A 16,717-nucleotide genomic window follows, 5' to 3' on the forward strand; every position below is an offset into this window, starting at 1 on the left:
ACACACACACACACACACACACACACACACACACACACACACACATACACACACAGTCTTATTTCTGTATTCATGCTTTTCAGTATCTTTAGAAAGAGAAAACTAATTTTTACTTGCTTTTTGATAAAAATAATATTGTCATGAAGATCATTTTATTTAAGAATCACTAAGTCAGTCTCAAATTTGTTTAGTAAAACACTTTACATAACTATTCTTCCTGATATAAGAGATATGTATGAAACTAAGTAAAATTTGAGTTGAGGCCAGGCACAGTGGCTCACACCGGTAATCTTAGTGCTTTGAGAGTCTGAGGCAGGAAGATCACTTGAGACCAGGAGATTGAGACCAACCTGGGCAACATAGCAAGACCATGTATCTACAAAAAATTTTTTTGAATTAGCCGAGCCTGATGGCATATGCCTGTAGTGCTAGCTATTCAGGCTGAGGCAGAAGGATCACTTGAGTCCAAGAGTTTGAGGTTATAATAAGCCAAGATCATGCCACTGTACTCCAGCCTGGGTGACAGAGCAAGACCTTGTCTCAAAAAAGAAAAAATTTTGAGTTGAGTTTGATTTAATTATATTACAGATGGAAATTATACTGACTCAGGCAAATGGGAAAACCAGCTAGTTTGCTTACATATAACCACACTTATTGTTTTGAAGTTTTTTAATCCAAAGACCTTTTATAAAATTTGCAAAAGTGTTGAAATCTTTCTCATTGTGTGGAGGCAGCCTGACAGTGAAATGTGTACATAAACAGGCAAGAATTCAAAAAGTTATGTTCTTGTTCCTCCATTTGCTAGCTGGTGACCCTGGACAAGTCTTTATAATTATTCTGAACTTGAGTTTTCTTTGCATGTAAAATAAAAGGAGTGAAATAGGTGACCATAAAGGTCTTTTCCATCTCTAGAAATGATCATAGATCAATTACTTTCTTCATTTTGAAAATGAATAGCCTGAAACCTACCCAGATTACAAAGCAATTCAATTGCATAGACCAAGACTCAATATAGAACATAAATAGTTTTAATATAAATTCTCAATTCTCTCAACCCACAGACAGGCTTTATTATAATGGAACTGCAATCTGTAAATATCTTAAGTAATGTTTTTAAATTTTCAATTACTAGGAAAGGAAATAAAGTTTAGCTCTAATTAATTTTTGCTTGGAATACAAGTATACATAAAGACCAAACATTTTTAGGGATATAAAGTATTATGTAAAACTTTAGTTTCAGTTCATTGAGGAAGAGAAAACAACAGCATATGAACAGAAAGGGAGAAAAATTTGTTGTCGTTTTTTCTATAAGCCAAAGTGCTAACACTGTCTGTTCCCTAGATAGAGTTTCTTTGAAGTCAATAAGGCCTCCATGCAGGCAGGAGGCAGCTGCAGGATGAAAGAGCTCTGCTACTCCTAGCTATGTGGCATTGGCAGTTGACTTTGAATATAGCCAAAGTAAGCGTCATGAATTATAAATCAGAAAATACATTCTGCCACTAATTAACTTTTTTACATATAAGAGAATACTTGACTTCTCAGCCTCATTTTCTCAATCTATAAAATGGAGTGATAATAGCACCAGATTAGATAAGAGATCCACAGATAATAGCTTCTCAATAATACATTTTACCTTTAAAATCCCTTATCCTCTCTGAACCTTAGTTTTGCCGTCTGGGACTATAACTGGGGAAGATGATTTCTAAAGTCTTCAAGGTCTTTTATACTAAGGAAAAATAATGTCCAAGCTGGGTAAAGTGGTGCCTGCCTGTAGTCCCTGGGAGGCTGAGATGGGAGGATCACCTGAACCCAGGAGTTCAAGTCTAGCCTAGGCAACATAGCAGGACCCCATCACTGAAAATAAATAAAGAATGCCAAGATTTTAGATTAAAATGGCAAGCTAATCCAGTGCTATAAAATTCTGTTTAAATAGAAGAGTCTGATAGAAGTCCTTCCCTTCAGGGGGAAAAAAACCCAAACAGAGCATCAGTCTTAAAAATGTAACTACATAGTTTAAATTTCTCCTTATGATACTGTCTTGGTGATTCAGACCTTTCTCACTGTTCAGTTTAGATTCCAGGACATGCAGGACATGAAAGTGGCACAAAGCATTAAGTAGTGATGAATACTTTCTTAATCACTGTCTTTCTGAGGAAACCTGAAGCATCATTACCAGAGTTGATACCTTAACAACCTTAACAAACTGCTCAGGACTGCCTTTGAGCCTGGGACTTAGGCCAGACTTGTCAGGCATATCCCAGCCTGGGATGGCTGGGTGAGAACCCCAGAGCTTCCTCTCTGGCCACAAGTAGCCTTTACTGCCAAGGTGCTATACAAATACTATTGTTTTCTATTTGTGCCTTCTTGGGATAAAGGATGGAAAGTACTGGCTTAATGTAATATAGAAATCATTCCTACTGTGAAGAACCAGTGGAACAAAGATTTTTGTAAAGTAAATGTTTTAAAATATAACCATTGTTAGGGAGTGGAGTGATAGTTGCCAGAAGCTAGGAAGGGTATGAAGAGATGTGGAAGGATAAGGAGCAGTTGGTTAATGGGTACAAATATACAGTTAGATATAAGGAATAAGTTCTAGTGTTTGGTAGCACAGTAGGGTGACTATAAATAACAGCAATGTATTGCATATTTCAAAATAACTAGAAGATTTGAAATGTTCCCAACACAAAGAAGTGATCAATGTGCCCTGATTTGATAATTACACATTGTATACATGTATGAAAATATCATACCATAAATATGTACAAATATTATGCACATGTCATATATATACAAATATTATGTATCAATTTTTTAAAAGCAAAAAAAAAACCATTGGCAAATCATCAAGAAACTAAATTTTAAGATATGTTTGAATGGTTTTTTTTTTTTATTCCACTAGTAATATTTTTTAATAAATCATGAAAATCATGTAGGAAAAACTAAAGAGTTGGTATTACTACCAGGATAATATAATTGGTAAATTCTAACACAGTAAACTATTTTAATGTTCTAGGGAGAGCCTTTTCTAGTCTTTGGGATTACAGCAATAGATATTGAATGCTTTGGAAAGAGCAAGTAATAGTTCCATTACTCAAATTAAAATTCTCATTTTTAAAGAGTAATCTTTCCTAATCTTTCCTAAAGAGAATATACTTGTTATTTACTTTTCTGTCTGAGACTATTCTCTATTTTAAAATATGTCATTTGTCATCTTTTATCAAACTTAAATTCTAACAATTTAATTATTCTATAAATGTAAAGTAACACATAATTAAAGGTGTATCTCATTTTTTTTTTATTATTTTTTTTTTTTTTTGAGTTGGTGTCTCACTCTGTAACCCAGACTGCAGTGCGGTGGCAGCCTCGACCTGCTGGGCTCCGGCAGTCCTTCCACCTCAGCCTTCCAAGTAGCTGGAACTACAAGCATGTGCTACCACGCCCGGCTGATTTTTGATTTATTGTAGAGATGAGGTCTCACCAAGTTGCCCAGGCGGGTCTCGAACCCGCGAGCTCAGGCAATCCACTTACCTCAGCCTCCCAAAGCGCTGGGATTACAGGCTGAGCCACTGAGCCCAGCTGGTGTATCTTATTTTTAACAAGAGGACTATCTTTGTAAACTTATATGTAATTATTTTTATTAAAAAAAAAACATTGTAAGTGCAGCAGGAAAATTTTTTTATTTATTTTTAGTTTTTGTTTTCTTAGAGATAAGGTCTGTTTCTATTGCCCAGGCTGGAGTACAGTGGTGCGATCATGGCTCACTGCAACCTCAACTCCTGGGCTCAAGCAATCCTCCTACCTCAGGCTTCTGGGTAACTAGGACTGCAGGAACATACCACAATGCTCAGCTAATTTTTTTTTTTTTTTTTTTTTTTTGAGTTGGAGTCTCACTCTGTCACCCAGACTGGAGTGCAGTGACACACTTCCGGCCACTGCAGCCTCGACTTGCTGGGCTCCAGCGATCCTTCCACCTCAGCCTTCCAAGTAGCTGGAACTATAGGCGCACACTACCACACCAGGCTAATTTTTGATTTATTGTAGAGATGAGGTCTCGCCAAGTTGCCCAGGCAGGTCTCGAACCCGCAGGCTCAGGCAATCCACTCACCTCAACCTCCCAAAGCATGGGATTACAGGCTGAGCCACCGAGCCCACACTTAATTTTTTAAAAAATTTTTTTATAAAGATGGTACCTCACTGTGTCACCCAACCTGTTCTTGAACTCCTGCTCTCAAGTGATCCTCCTGCTTCAGCCTCCCAGAATGCTGAGATTACAGTTGTGTGCTATCATGCCTGGCCAGAAATGACTTATTTAAAGGAATTCTATTGATGATTTGTTCTCAAATCACTTTTTTTTTAATTTGATTTTCTTCTTAAAGTGAAATAAATCAAGATACAGAAAATATTTTTACTTAAATATGTAAGGGCAAGGAATGTGAAGGGGGCGCTCACCTTATCAACAAGGGCACCTGCATAATGAACACTTGTATACCTAACCCTAAATTGTACCTCACATCTTTACAATAAAATTTTTTTTAATTTAAAAAATAAAATTCAAATTTAAAAAATAACTAAATAAAATCAAAAACCTTTATCAGAAACAGAAAAAAAGTCAAATTTTTACAACCTTTTTTCTTTCATACTTCAGTTTACATTGTAAAGACTTGAACTAAATACTGGTTCTTTTAGAAATTACTGCAGGAGTTCTAAATCTTAAATTGAATCAAATTATCTCTACGAAATTTGGTTTCTGCAGTAGAAATTGTTAAATGGGCAATACTTGGTGCTGTGTTTTATTGAATGCCTGCTGGTGGCTGAGATCTAATACTCCCTTTGGCCATGCATTTCTAATTCTCTGAACTGTAGAACATATATCTCTTAATACTTAAGAGATTTTGTTATAAATACCCTTATGAGACCAAATCAAGAATCCTTCTTTTCTAACTTCACTTATTTATTTATTTATTTGCTGTGTGTGTGTGTGTGTGTGTGTGTGTGTGTGTGTGTGTGTGTGTGTGTGTGTGTCTCACTCTGTCGCCCAGGCTGGAGTGTAGTGGCCCACTCACAGCCACCACAGACTTGACCCGTGGGGCTCAGGTGATCCTTCCACATCAGCCTTTCAAGTAGCTGGAGCCACAAACATGTACCGTGCCTGGCTATTTTTTTAAAATTTATTGTAGAGACGAGGTCTTGCCAAGTTGCCCGGGCTGGTCTCAAACCCCTGGACTCAGGCAATCCTCTCATCTCTGTTTTCCAAATTGCTGGAATTATAGGTGTGAGCCACCACTCCTGGCTCTAACTTCACTTCTGTAATCATATTTTGTTACTTTATTTTTAGGTATAAGGTTCCAAGATGGAGATGTAACAGAAACTCTACAACCCATGCTTACAAAATACGGCAACAGTTTACTTGAAGAAGCCAAAGGAGAAATAAGAAATTTGTATGTGTTTTCTTTGTAGTCAATTTAGAACTTTGTTTATTGATTGTCTCTTTTTTTTGATCCCTCCCTTTCCTTTATTTTAAACAAAACTAGGTTATGTATAAATAATTTATTTCACTAACTAACAGCAATGTTCTGTAGGGTAACAGCAGATATATGATGTTTTCAGTAAAATGAGGAAAATGAACAACTTATCCAACTGCATTGATGCAAGGATTCATAGGATAGTCTTCTTTCTTATAATTTTACCCAGCAAAGAAATGACAAAGTCCAATAATTTAGAGTAGCGTCTGATTTAGAGGCAACATTTTATTCCCAGAAAATCACAGGTAATTTTTTCAAGATCGTGAATCAATTAGCCCTTTTTGTGGTTAAATAAATAAAGAAAGAAAGAAAGAATTGAGGGAGTGGCTTAAAAGTTTGGAATTATCAGAGACATATGGATTTCAGATTTTTCTGTTTCCATATGATTCTATGGTACTGCATTCTTCATCATATTATGATTTCAAAAAAGTTACTTCTGCCACATTTAGCTTACTTTCCAGTTAATCAAAGTCTTATGATTTCAGTGTCTCTGAGTCACACAAATGAAGGTAAGGTTCCACTTTATAAGACTTCACCTGGATCATCAAAAAGCAACAATGAAAAAAACATGACACAGAGAGTATCATATCTTAGATATTAGAATAATAGAGACTTAAAGAGTTTCCTTTTGAATATTTTAAGTAACAGTTACAGTCATGATTAGCCTGAGGGAAAATAAAAGTAAAATATTAGTAATAATCTTGTTACCTGATAATCAGCTGAAAAGCCAAGGGTCATACAATTTTCCTGAGGCTTATTACACTGTGATGTTGCTGGACATGGTAGAGATAAATGCATGCCAGAGACCAAGTTATGTTTGGCAAATTTCCTGCCATCTTGCTGAAGTGTTAATTTGAGTGATATAGATAGATGTGAAAGAAAAAAGGCATATAAATTATCTGAAGACTAGATTATGGAGTACATAGTAGGTAATCAATAAATACCTACTTAATTGAATTGAACCCAAGTTCAATCCATTGCCTAGGATGTTATCTTGTAAAAGGCAGTGTATTGCATTGCTCCATATGTATTTCCAAATCATCACATTTAATCTACCTTTTCGCTCTGTCCACAGGCACTTAAGGTAAAATTTTTAACTCCTACTTGTTCTTTTTTATGAAGAACCTTTTTTGCACTGATCTTAAATACTACAAAATTTTCCTCAAACTACAAATTCTTACAAAGGCTCTTTATTTCAGAGAAAATGTTATTCAGTCACAGAGAGGCCAGATAGAAGAGTTAGAGCACTTGGCTGAGATCCTGAAAACTCAACTGAGGAGAAAAGAAAATGAAATTGAGTTATCCCTTCTTCAGCTTCGAGAACAGCAAGCTACAGATCAAAGGTATGTTAAAACAGAAATATCACATTGATGAGTTTGAAATTAGTTTGAAATACTTAATCATGTGCCATAAAAGGATAAGACTATCTGGTCTATTTAAAAGTCATGTTTTTACTTAACATTCCTGCTGTAGACCTACTAACTGCTATCAACAGCTGTAGTCTAAAAACAGCTTTCCCTAACCTGCTCTGCTTCTAAGCATCTTCTGATGGGTAGAAACCACCTTCGTCATGTTTCTTCTTTTTATTTTCCCTATTTTCCAAGACTGCAGGAATTTCTGATACCAGTTGATTATAGCTACTGAAAGAAATATAGTGACAAGAACTCAGCTGTTAGCATACCATGTACATAAGTCTAGGGTTATATTTTTCAACCTTAAAAGTTAGTAAATTTTGCAATATAGTACCAGTTTGTAATTTCAAAAATATGTTACCTCTCCTAATACTCAAAGTTTGCATCGTAATCTGTTGGTTGTAATGGATTATAGTGGGATCTGTTAGTAGTCTTGTTGCTGCCTTTTCATTTTGATGTTGTATAATGCATGGTATTTTCTTTTCCATCCTCCTTTGTCATTTTTTGGGTCCTAATGCCTGTTCACTTGTTTTGTGCTTTGACACTGTGCTTTTAACAAGCCTGTCTTTTTAACATACTCTTTCTAAAATTATTTTCTTCCCTTTATGGCTTTTTTCTTTTCATTTTGCTTCCCCCCCCCTTGGATCAAGCATATCCAAAAATAGAGAAACTAGTATATTGAACCCTCATGTACCTTTCACTGAGCTTTAATAATTACCAGTATCTTACCAATCTTGTTTCATCTGTTCCCTCACTTTTATTTTTTTCAATTAATTGGCCCCAACCAGAAATCATATCACCTCACCCATAAATAGGTCAATGTGTATCTCTGTCTGAAAAGATTTTTTTTAACTTAATGAGCATGCTTTTAGCATACCTAACAAAATTCACAGCAATTCCTTGATATCACCTACTAACCAATGTATATTCAAACTTCCCTGAAGATATCTTTCTACTGTTCATTTTAATTGGGATCCAAATAAGGTCCCCTACGCTGCATTTGGTTGTTATATCTCTGTTATATTTCTTGTGTCTCTTTTATTTTTCTCAGTGCTTTTTTTTTTTTGAGTTGGAGTCTCACTCCATCGCCCAGACTGGAGTGCAGTGACATGCTCACGGACACTCCAGCGTCAACCCACTGGGCTCAGGTCATCCTTCCGCCTAACCTTCCAAGTAGCCGGAACTATAGGCGCGTGCTACCATGCCTGGTTAATTTTTTTTTTTTTTTTAATGGTAGAGATGAGGTCTTGCCAAGTTGCCCAGGCTATTCTTGAACCCATGGCTCAGGCAATCCCCTCACTTCGGGCTCCCAAAGTGCTGGGATTACAGACTTGAAGCCACCATACCTGGCCCTCAATGCTTTTTTTAAAAAAAAAAACAGACCTAGTTCCTCTACTTATTTTCCTCCTTTCCAGTGTGTATGATATCATGCCTGTACGACTGGGTTCTTATTTAGTTATGTAAGGTTTTCTAGCTTTTCATTTCAGCTTCAGAGTCTATTCATCTTTAAACAAACTAAAGTTAGGTGATAATATATGAAGAAGCTAAGAAAAAATGCTGAATATCAGATTTGTTTAAAAAAATAAAGTGGGTTAAGAAAATATGGAAATCTTTATATTTCAAAGATGTTAAAAATTATTGGGCAACCCCCTTGGGTTCCCTCCTACTGTGGGAGCTTCTCTGTCCTCTTAATAAATCCTGCTTTCAAAAAAAAAAATTGGTGTTACCTCTAATAATCTCTAATCCTGAAAAGCTGTATATAAAATTAAATTATAAAAGGGAATTCTCTACATTTAGTGACATTTTATACCCTTCTAAGGGAAGGACAGAAAAACATGAATATTTTTTAGAATTGTATTTAAATGAGGGGTTGGCTTTAACTCAAGGCAAGTTTGAATACCTATGAATGATCTCTATTGCCTAGAAGAATTTATTTAGACTTAGCCTTTTTTGAAAACCAAGAAATGGCTCCTTGTGAGGAACTGTTCTGAAGGACCAGATTCAAACATTGAATATGGTGATCTTAGTAAATTGCCAACAGCTGTATTTAAGACATTGCCTGATTATAAAAATTCACAAAGACCAAGCCCAAGCTTGGGGTCATTTCTATCATCTTTACTCAACCACTGAGTACAAGGTTATCTGAGACTACTTTGCCTATTATATTTCTCGATTCCCAGAGTAGAATGGACACTGTATTGGCCATTCCCTTTCAAAGGGATATGATCATCTAGGAGCTAGGCTTTGACTGTTGTCTGAAAGACAGATCCAAAAGTTCTTCAATCCTATGACTAGAACAGCAGAAGTAGAGTGACAGACAAGGACACATAGTTTTTTACTATAACTATTGCCAACAAGTTACACCAGCATATACACATAGAAGAGTTAAGTTCCTCCTTAGGGGATATATTATTTACTCTATAGCAGTCTATTGAATTAAAAGCACAGACAAAATGAATATTACAGGCAGAGGAATTTTTGTTGCAGAGGGCAGAGAAATAAATTAGTTGGTACCCTACCTCACTGATTTTGTAAAACTGAAAATTTACAGATTATTTACTCAGAAGGAATGATACCTATCGTGAATAGCATATTGTTTCTTGAAATACAGCTGTTGAAACTGAAGAAATAACTTAAAATAAAGATCTTCAGTGCTTTTTTGTGTTTACACATAGCTCAAAACTTTATGTGTAACAGCAGTTTTTTTTAAGATTAATGGAAAACTGTTGAGAAAAATGTTGGGGAGAATATAAAACTTGGTATAATTTACTGTAGAGAAAAATCACAAAATGGGAAACATATTTAAACTTCTCTTTCACGGATACATTATTTCAGATTTGAAATTCTAGAAGTCTGATCTGAATGTTGGACTCCTTGTTCTCAAACATGAACCTAACATAGTTGTAATCTTCAGAGTGGCAGTGCTTGATATTTATGGCAAAGAGCCTTTTCATAGAATATTACAGAAACTCTTCATAGTATGTGTTTAATAGACCAGTTTGGTTTGGCATCAGCTTGACATAAACTTTTGGTTATCCAAAGCCCTTAATTGCTTTGAAGTAAAAGCCCAGTGCTGCTCTTTTTTATTAAAATCATGTTTTTTCCTGTTGTTGTGGTCTATTTTGGAAGACTGAGTTGTGATTTTTGCATATGTTCTACATAATGCCTCATTAGCAAAAAATCTTGTATCATTTACAAGTAGCCTGAATGTCTCTGTTGTTTTGAACAAAAATTCATATTAAAATTTAAACAATATAAAAATGCACATTTTCTGCTTATTAAAAAAGCCGTCTTAAATTAAATTCAAAGCAGTAACCACTGAACATATGTACATGAACATTAAAATCAGAATCACTTTACCATTTATTGACCTTTTTCAACTCCAAAAATATTTACTCATATACTCTTACCAAATGTGTAACTAGTTTGTACTAAGTGTTTTTTAAAGTAAATGTTAGGAATTTTACCTTCTTAATTAAAACTCATGTAAGTGCCATACTGTCCCAGTGGAGGAAATTTAACCCATGAGTATTTCAGACACTCTGATTTGCCTCTTCCCTTTGACGGACAGTAGACTGTCAAATCTTACAACAGAGAGGCCTTTTGCAGCCATGCATTATAAGAAACAGCTTGGCTTTAGAGACTCACTCCTTCCGTTCTGCACAGGTACATGATTACTTCCTACCACTCTAAGTTCATTCTCAACTTTTCATTCTGAAAAATTACAAACCTACAGACATGTGGGAAAATAGTAGAGTGAGCACTCACATACCTTTCACCCCTTTGCATATTTGTGATTAGTACAACAAGCCTGTTTTTGCATTCTGCATGCTCTTATATAACTCTCTTTCTCTTTCTTCTTTTCTCCTCTCCTCCTCTCCCCTCCTTTGTTTCCCTCCTCCTCCTCCTCCTCCTCCTCCTCCTCCTTCTCCTTCTCCTTACCTCCTTTCCTCTTTTCCTCCCCTCTCCCATCTCATATTCTTTCTCCCTCTTTTTCATATTCTCTCTCTCTCTCTCTCTCTCTCTCTCTCTCTCTCTCTCTCTCTCTCTCTCTCGCCCCCTCTTTTGTTTCTCCTCTCTCCCTTCCCCACTCCTATCTCCCATTTGCTAGTTAGGTGTATATATCACTTCACTCTCTGTACACTTGTAATTATATTCTAGAAATAAGAACATTCTCCTATATAATGACAATATAGCTATTACATTCAGGACTTTTAACAATGAATGATACAGTAGCATCATTTAATACATAGTTCATATGGAAATTTCCACAGTCATCTTAATAATATCCTTTATAGCTTGATCTTTTTTTCTTTTTTTTCAATTGCTATTTTTGTTTTGTTTTGTCTAGGTCCAATCAAGGGTCATGTGTTGCAATTAATTGTCATATCTTTTAAGTTTCCCTTGTTCTAGAATAGTTCCCCACTATTTTTCAGCCCCTTGACAGTTGTTTGCAGAATGCCCCTCCATTTAGATTAGCCTGATTGCCCAACCTCCTTATTTAGAGGGCACATTTGGTTCTCTGATGGAAGGGTAACTGAGACCAAGGATAACCATGCAAACATTATTACACAGGAGAGTAATCTGTCATTTTTAAAAAATTATATTCACCAAGTTCTTTTGTTTTAAATAGCTTAGAATTTTCCCAATGAAAATTATTTCACTCAAATACCATTTCTTTTATCTCTGTGTTTTTATTGTTAATATTGTATTCGATTTTTGTGATAGTGACTTCAGTTCTTTTCCTAAAACTTTATATAAATCATAGAAATTGTCACAACTAATAATAACTAGTGTATCAATGCATACATGATAGTGAAAGGAAAGTTAAATTTTAGAAACATCTTAGAGAAAGAAAGCAACTTAGAAGACTGGGAAGAATTTAGCTCTTAGAGCTATATTTGAGTGTTGGCTCTATCACTCAAGGACTCTTGCCAAATTTCTTCGTTGAGCCTCAGTTACCAACATGAACTGCAAAATGAAGACATTGACATGGATAAATGGTTCTCTACCTTTAAACAACAGCCGTTTTTCTCCTTAGTGACCTTGTGCTTCTGAAAGATTTTACCTACTAAATTAGCTGTTTGTATTCCTCAAAGATCTATATCATGCCAATTGTCCTTCTGGTAATTGTTAAATAAACCTCTGTTATTGGCACTGGATTGGCATAATTCTATCAAAAAATAAAAACAATACAAAACTTGTAGTTCACTTAATTGCCAGTAAATCTGCATTTCCCACTGGGCTTTTTGAAATATTAAGTCTCATATTGCCATTCCTTTTACTATAAATCTCAAGTTGAAATTCATTAAACTTGATCCTAAAAATGGCCCCCTTAAAAAGATGAGCCAGGATTGGGTTCTTCCTATCCCCAGTCAGTCATTGGAAGTGCCTTCTTCATTGAGTGTGATTATATGCATGTAAAGAGCCCAACAGAACTGTCCCCTCCGTTCCAGTGGGTGGTAAGAGTAAGAAAATACTATGTTCTTATTTATAGTTTTACCCAATACCACAGGAAAGTTATGATTCAGAAGCAAGTAAACACATACAGACAAAATATGCAATCTTAAATCAGGGAGCATTATTTTCACCTATGAACTCAAGTAGCAGTTTCGAAAAAAATCATTACCTTTCAAATACACTTTTCTCAGCTATTTTAATGAAGCTTATTCTAGTCAATTTACTAGTTTTATAGTTCTATTCAAAAGTGGTAGCCTTGCTAGTGATCGTTATCTGTGTATTCCTAATAAAAACTATAAATAACCTACATTTCTTTCAACAATATAGAGTGTCTGCTGTTTAAAAAAAAAATCTAAAGAGTTGTTTTCAGCCTTATCCTCCAAATTTAGTCAGCCTATACTATTACTATTACTATTACTATACTATTACTATTACTCAGAAAAAGCTTCTCCTTTCTCTCATATATTTGAACTAACTACTTCCCAGAATCTCATTGCCTAGCTTCTGTGTTCTAAAGCCTTCTCTCCTAAATAGTGTTAAATACTGTTTTAGTCTCAAAAATTCAAGAGTCTTTTTTAGCTTTAATAATGTTTACTATTGCCTTTGGCCATACCATCCTGAACATACCCCATCTCATCATAATACTGCAGCAAGGAATGAATTGTTGGCAGGGAATGGGGGAGGGGAGTTGAATGCCTGGGTAATAAAGTATATGAAACTTTCACTAGAGCAAAGTTTTTTTGCTTCTTAAGCTTTTATATTAGACTATACATTACATAGCTCCACTTAAAGTTTTTCCTTCTCCAGTGTATCTGAGGTTTTAAGTTTCTGGATTTATTATGGCACCCAGTAGCAAAGCTGCAGTCAAGTGTTTTCAAGGCTTCCATTAGAAATTCCTTTATGCAGAGTTTATTGCTTGACTGTTTCAAATTATATGAGAGAAACTTGGCACACAGATCGTTGAGCTGGATTACTTTTTTTTAACGTAAAATCTAATTTATTTCAATTTGTTTTTAATCTAGAAATAGGTCAACAACTCTTCTCATAGTTTTAGAATACTTGATAATAATTCTAAATCATATGTCTGTTTAAAAAAAAAAAAAGAAGGGAAAGAAAAGAAACTGCATCTTCCAACTTAATAGTTCATGATTTTTTTTTTTTTTTTTTTGAGTTGGAGTCTCACTCTGTCGCCCAGACTGGAGTGCAGTGGCCGCTCCCGGCCACCGCAGCCTCGACCTGCTGGGCTCTGGCGATCCTTCCGCCTCAGCCTTCCAAGTAGCTGAAATTACAGGCACACGCTACCATGCCTGGCTAATTGTTTGATTTTATTGTAGAGATGAGGTCTCGCCTGCCCAGGCAGGTCTCGTACCCACGGGCTCAGGCAATCCACTCACCTCAGCCTCCCAAAGGCGCGGGATTACAGGTTGAGCCACTGAGCCCGGCTAGTTCATGATTTTTTTAATCATTGTTGAAAAATTTGAGAAATTTGTTTTTACAAAGTACTTAATTAGCATGCTTGATATCTGTTTGCAAATCATTTCACTATGTGTAATGCAGCATGTATGATTTGGTGCATGTCTGTCAGAGTTCATCCTAATGTTTTCCATGCATTATTCTTTCTGTTAGAATGTCATCATCCTGAAGATTTGGCATGCTTATCATAATTTGTGCACGAGGACAAAAACATATCTGCTGTGTCTATTCTTCAAAGACCATCCCAAGGCCTTGCTCCACGTGCATAGAGACTGGGCCACTTAGCAATGACTCCTTCCTGCCCTCAACATCCTTCTCATACTCTTTGTCATCTTTTTATGACATCTCCTTCCCATTTTCTCTCTCTTCACCCTTATTCTTTCACCATATCTCATCCATGTAAAATTGTTGAGTTGATTGTCGGGCCTGAGGTAATTTTCAACGTATACCTTCCTGGCTAACCCACATTCACTACATTACTGATTTTAGCTACTATTATATTATCACTGACCCAGCACTTTTAGCTTAACAGGTTATCCTTTTCTTCTCATTGTTATCCTTAAAAAATATGAAATCATAAACTAATACTTAAAATTCATTATTAAACATTTGCAAGTTTTGCATTGTCCCAGAAGAGGTGTACTCTATAGCAAACTGACTTTACTTATTTAAAGTTTGACATTATTATTGCTGTTTTCTAGATACTACTTGTGTTGTATTTATACCCACCTTTTGGACATTTTAATATAAAATGCTCTGTCACTTTTCTTGGCAATATTTTGAGAAGTTTAAACTCCAATAAGTTTAGGAAAATACTCAGAAAGCATCCACCAGTTAAACCTCTGAAAGTTTTTTAAATATGCTGCCTAGCCTTTGTCTTGCAAAGAAAATTTAAAATTAAAGCCTGTTATTTCTGTGACCCCATTTGGCTAAATTGATTACTGAGATTTAATTATTTGTTATTGCCATTTAGTAACAGTTATTATGCAAAAATATCTGAATCTTCTTGAAAATAACATGTTTTAAAACAAAGATAAAATATCAGAAATAGCTGAAAATATAAGAAAATATTGTAAATTTTTCTAAACATATACTGTTCCTCTATATTAATAAATGTCACTCACTGTTGAGTGGTTCAAACCAAGTAATTCTAGGAAAAGCAGGTATATTTTGGCTTATGAATATGAAAAAGTGATTATTTTCATTAGACTACTTATAGTATAGTTTCTCTTTATATTTTATATACATATTTTAGTGAGTAAAGATAATACTAAGTGAGTAATAGTGAGTGTGTTGTTGAATATGTGCTCAGAACTACTAGATAACATGTTTTGGACACATAATTATTTTAACATTGTGTTAAGACTGTAACCTGGGCAAGATTGAGGTTCTTGGACTTGTTTATCTTCTGTGTGAGGACAACTAACTGTCCAATGCCAAAATACAATGAACTTTCAAATATCAAAGAGAAAAATTAAGTATTTCAAGTCCTCAGCTGGTTTACAGATGTGTGAGCTTTGTAGTCCATTTTCTGGTTCCAGTAGGGCATTGTGACAATTTTTCCAATATGTGTACACTAGATAAATTTTGAAAGTAAAATCACTTGCTTTAAATATTGAAATGATTTTCTGAATTTAAAATTTTTACATTTATTTTTCTTTAAAAATGCAGTCTGAAATAAGACTTCACAATTTTAAAACTATTTTTGAATGTAAAAAAAATTAATTAACTTTCTCTGTTAAAAAACTAAATAAATGCCTTTTGAAAAAAGGTATTCATTTAGCTCTATGATTAACCTTTAACAAGATCTTCCTGTTAAATTCTACATTTGCTTTAATCTCAGTAGGAAAAATACAAAATAGTATTGTAGCATATAGAGTTTCTGTATACCCTGTGGACATCAAATGATCTCTTACAGCAGAAGGCACATCTGCAACATATTTAAATGCCAGCTTTGGGCATTATTAGTATAAAATGCTAAGTCATTTTTTTGGAAATATTTTGAAAAGTTTAAACCTCTAAGAGGAAACTCCAATAATTGGTAATCTTATGATACCATTTGCCTCAGGAGAATGGTAGGAAGATGAATTGCTATATTGCATATTTTTCATTTAGGGAAAAGTAGCATAATAGTCCTCCTTAATATACATGTAAAATTCAATGATGGAATCATTGCTATACTAAAAACTCATGTGTTTTTTTGCCATTTTCCAGGACACGATAACATGATTTTAAATCTATGTTATCAATTGTTGCAGAGATAACATAGTTATTGTGCTTATGGGCTCCCTTCAAACTCAGATAGTTTGAAGTTATGAAAGTTTATGAATTACTTTTCATTAATTTTAAATAATAAATCCACCTTGCATTTATAATCACCTAAAAACTTCATTGACTGGTGTACAAATGTGTAAATATTCTCTAGGTAACCTTAATTGAAAAATTGTGATTCTGCAATAGATTTTTTTTTCTCTCCAGTTGCATTGTTTACTTCTGTCTCTCTTTTTCTTAAACACAACTCTGAAGGTCAAACATTCGAGACAATGTAGAAATGATTAAGCTTCATAAACAACTAGTGGAGAAAAGCAGTGCTCTTTCAGTAATGGAAGGAAAATTTATTCAGCTTCAAGAGGTACAGTGATAATTTATTTTATTATGATAGTACATAGATGCAAAAGATTCAAAAATAGTGCTACTCAAGGTATTTTATGTAGAATTATTATAACAATAAAAATTTTTAAAGATTGCTCTTTTTATTCACAAATGTGTATATTTATCTTCATATATTGTTTGTTATTTAAAAGTTAATTAAATAAATAATAATTAACTGCTAAAGAAATAATTAACTGC

The 16,717-nt window shown here is 34.6% G+C and overlaps 1 protein-coding gene across 3 annotated transcripts in view; it reads left to right on the top strand.

The window, feature by feature from the left end:
* Positions 1 to 16,717, top strand: part of RPGRIP1L (RPGRIP1 like) — a 103,399-nt gene that overhangs the window by 9,318 nt on the left and 77,364 nt on the right. For all 3 annotated transcript variants that reach the window (XM_008067757.2, XM_021717465.1, XM_021717464.1), the window contains exons 5-7: positions 5,336 to 5,438; positions 6,722 to 6,865; positions 16,394 to 16,499. In XM_008067757.2, coding sequence (XP_008065948.1) covers positions 5,336 to 5,438; positions 6,722 to 6,865; positions 16,394 to 16,499 — 353 coding nt within the window. The remainder of the gene's footprint in view (positions 1 to 5,335; positions 5,439 to 6,721; positions 6,866 to 16,393; positions 16,500 to 16,717) is intronic.

Source organism: Carlito syrichta, unplaced genomic scaffold (assembly GCF_000164805.1).
Source record: "Carlito syrichta isolate Samal-C Ts95f unplaced genomic scaffold, Tarsius_syrichta-2.0.1 Scaffold309768, whole genome shotgun sequence".
Taxonomy (NCBI): domain Eukaryota; kingdom Metazoa; phylum Chordata; class Mammalia; order Primates; family Tarsiidae; genus Carlito; species Carlito syrichta.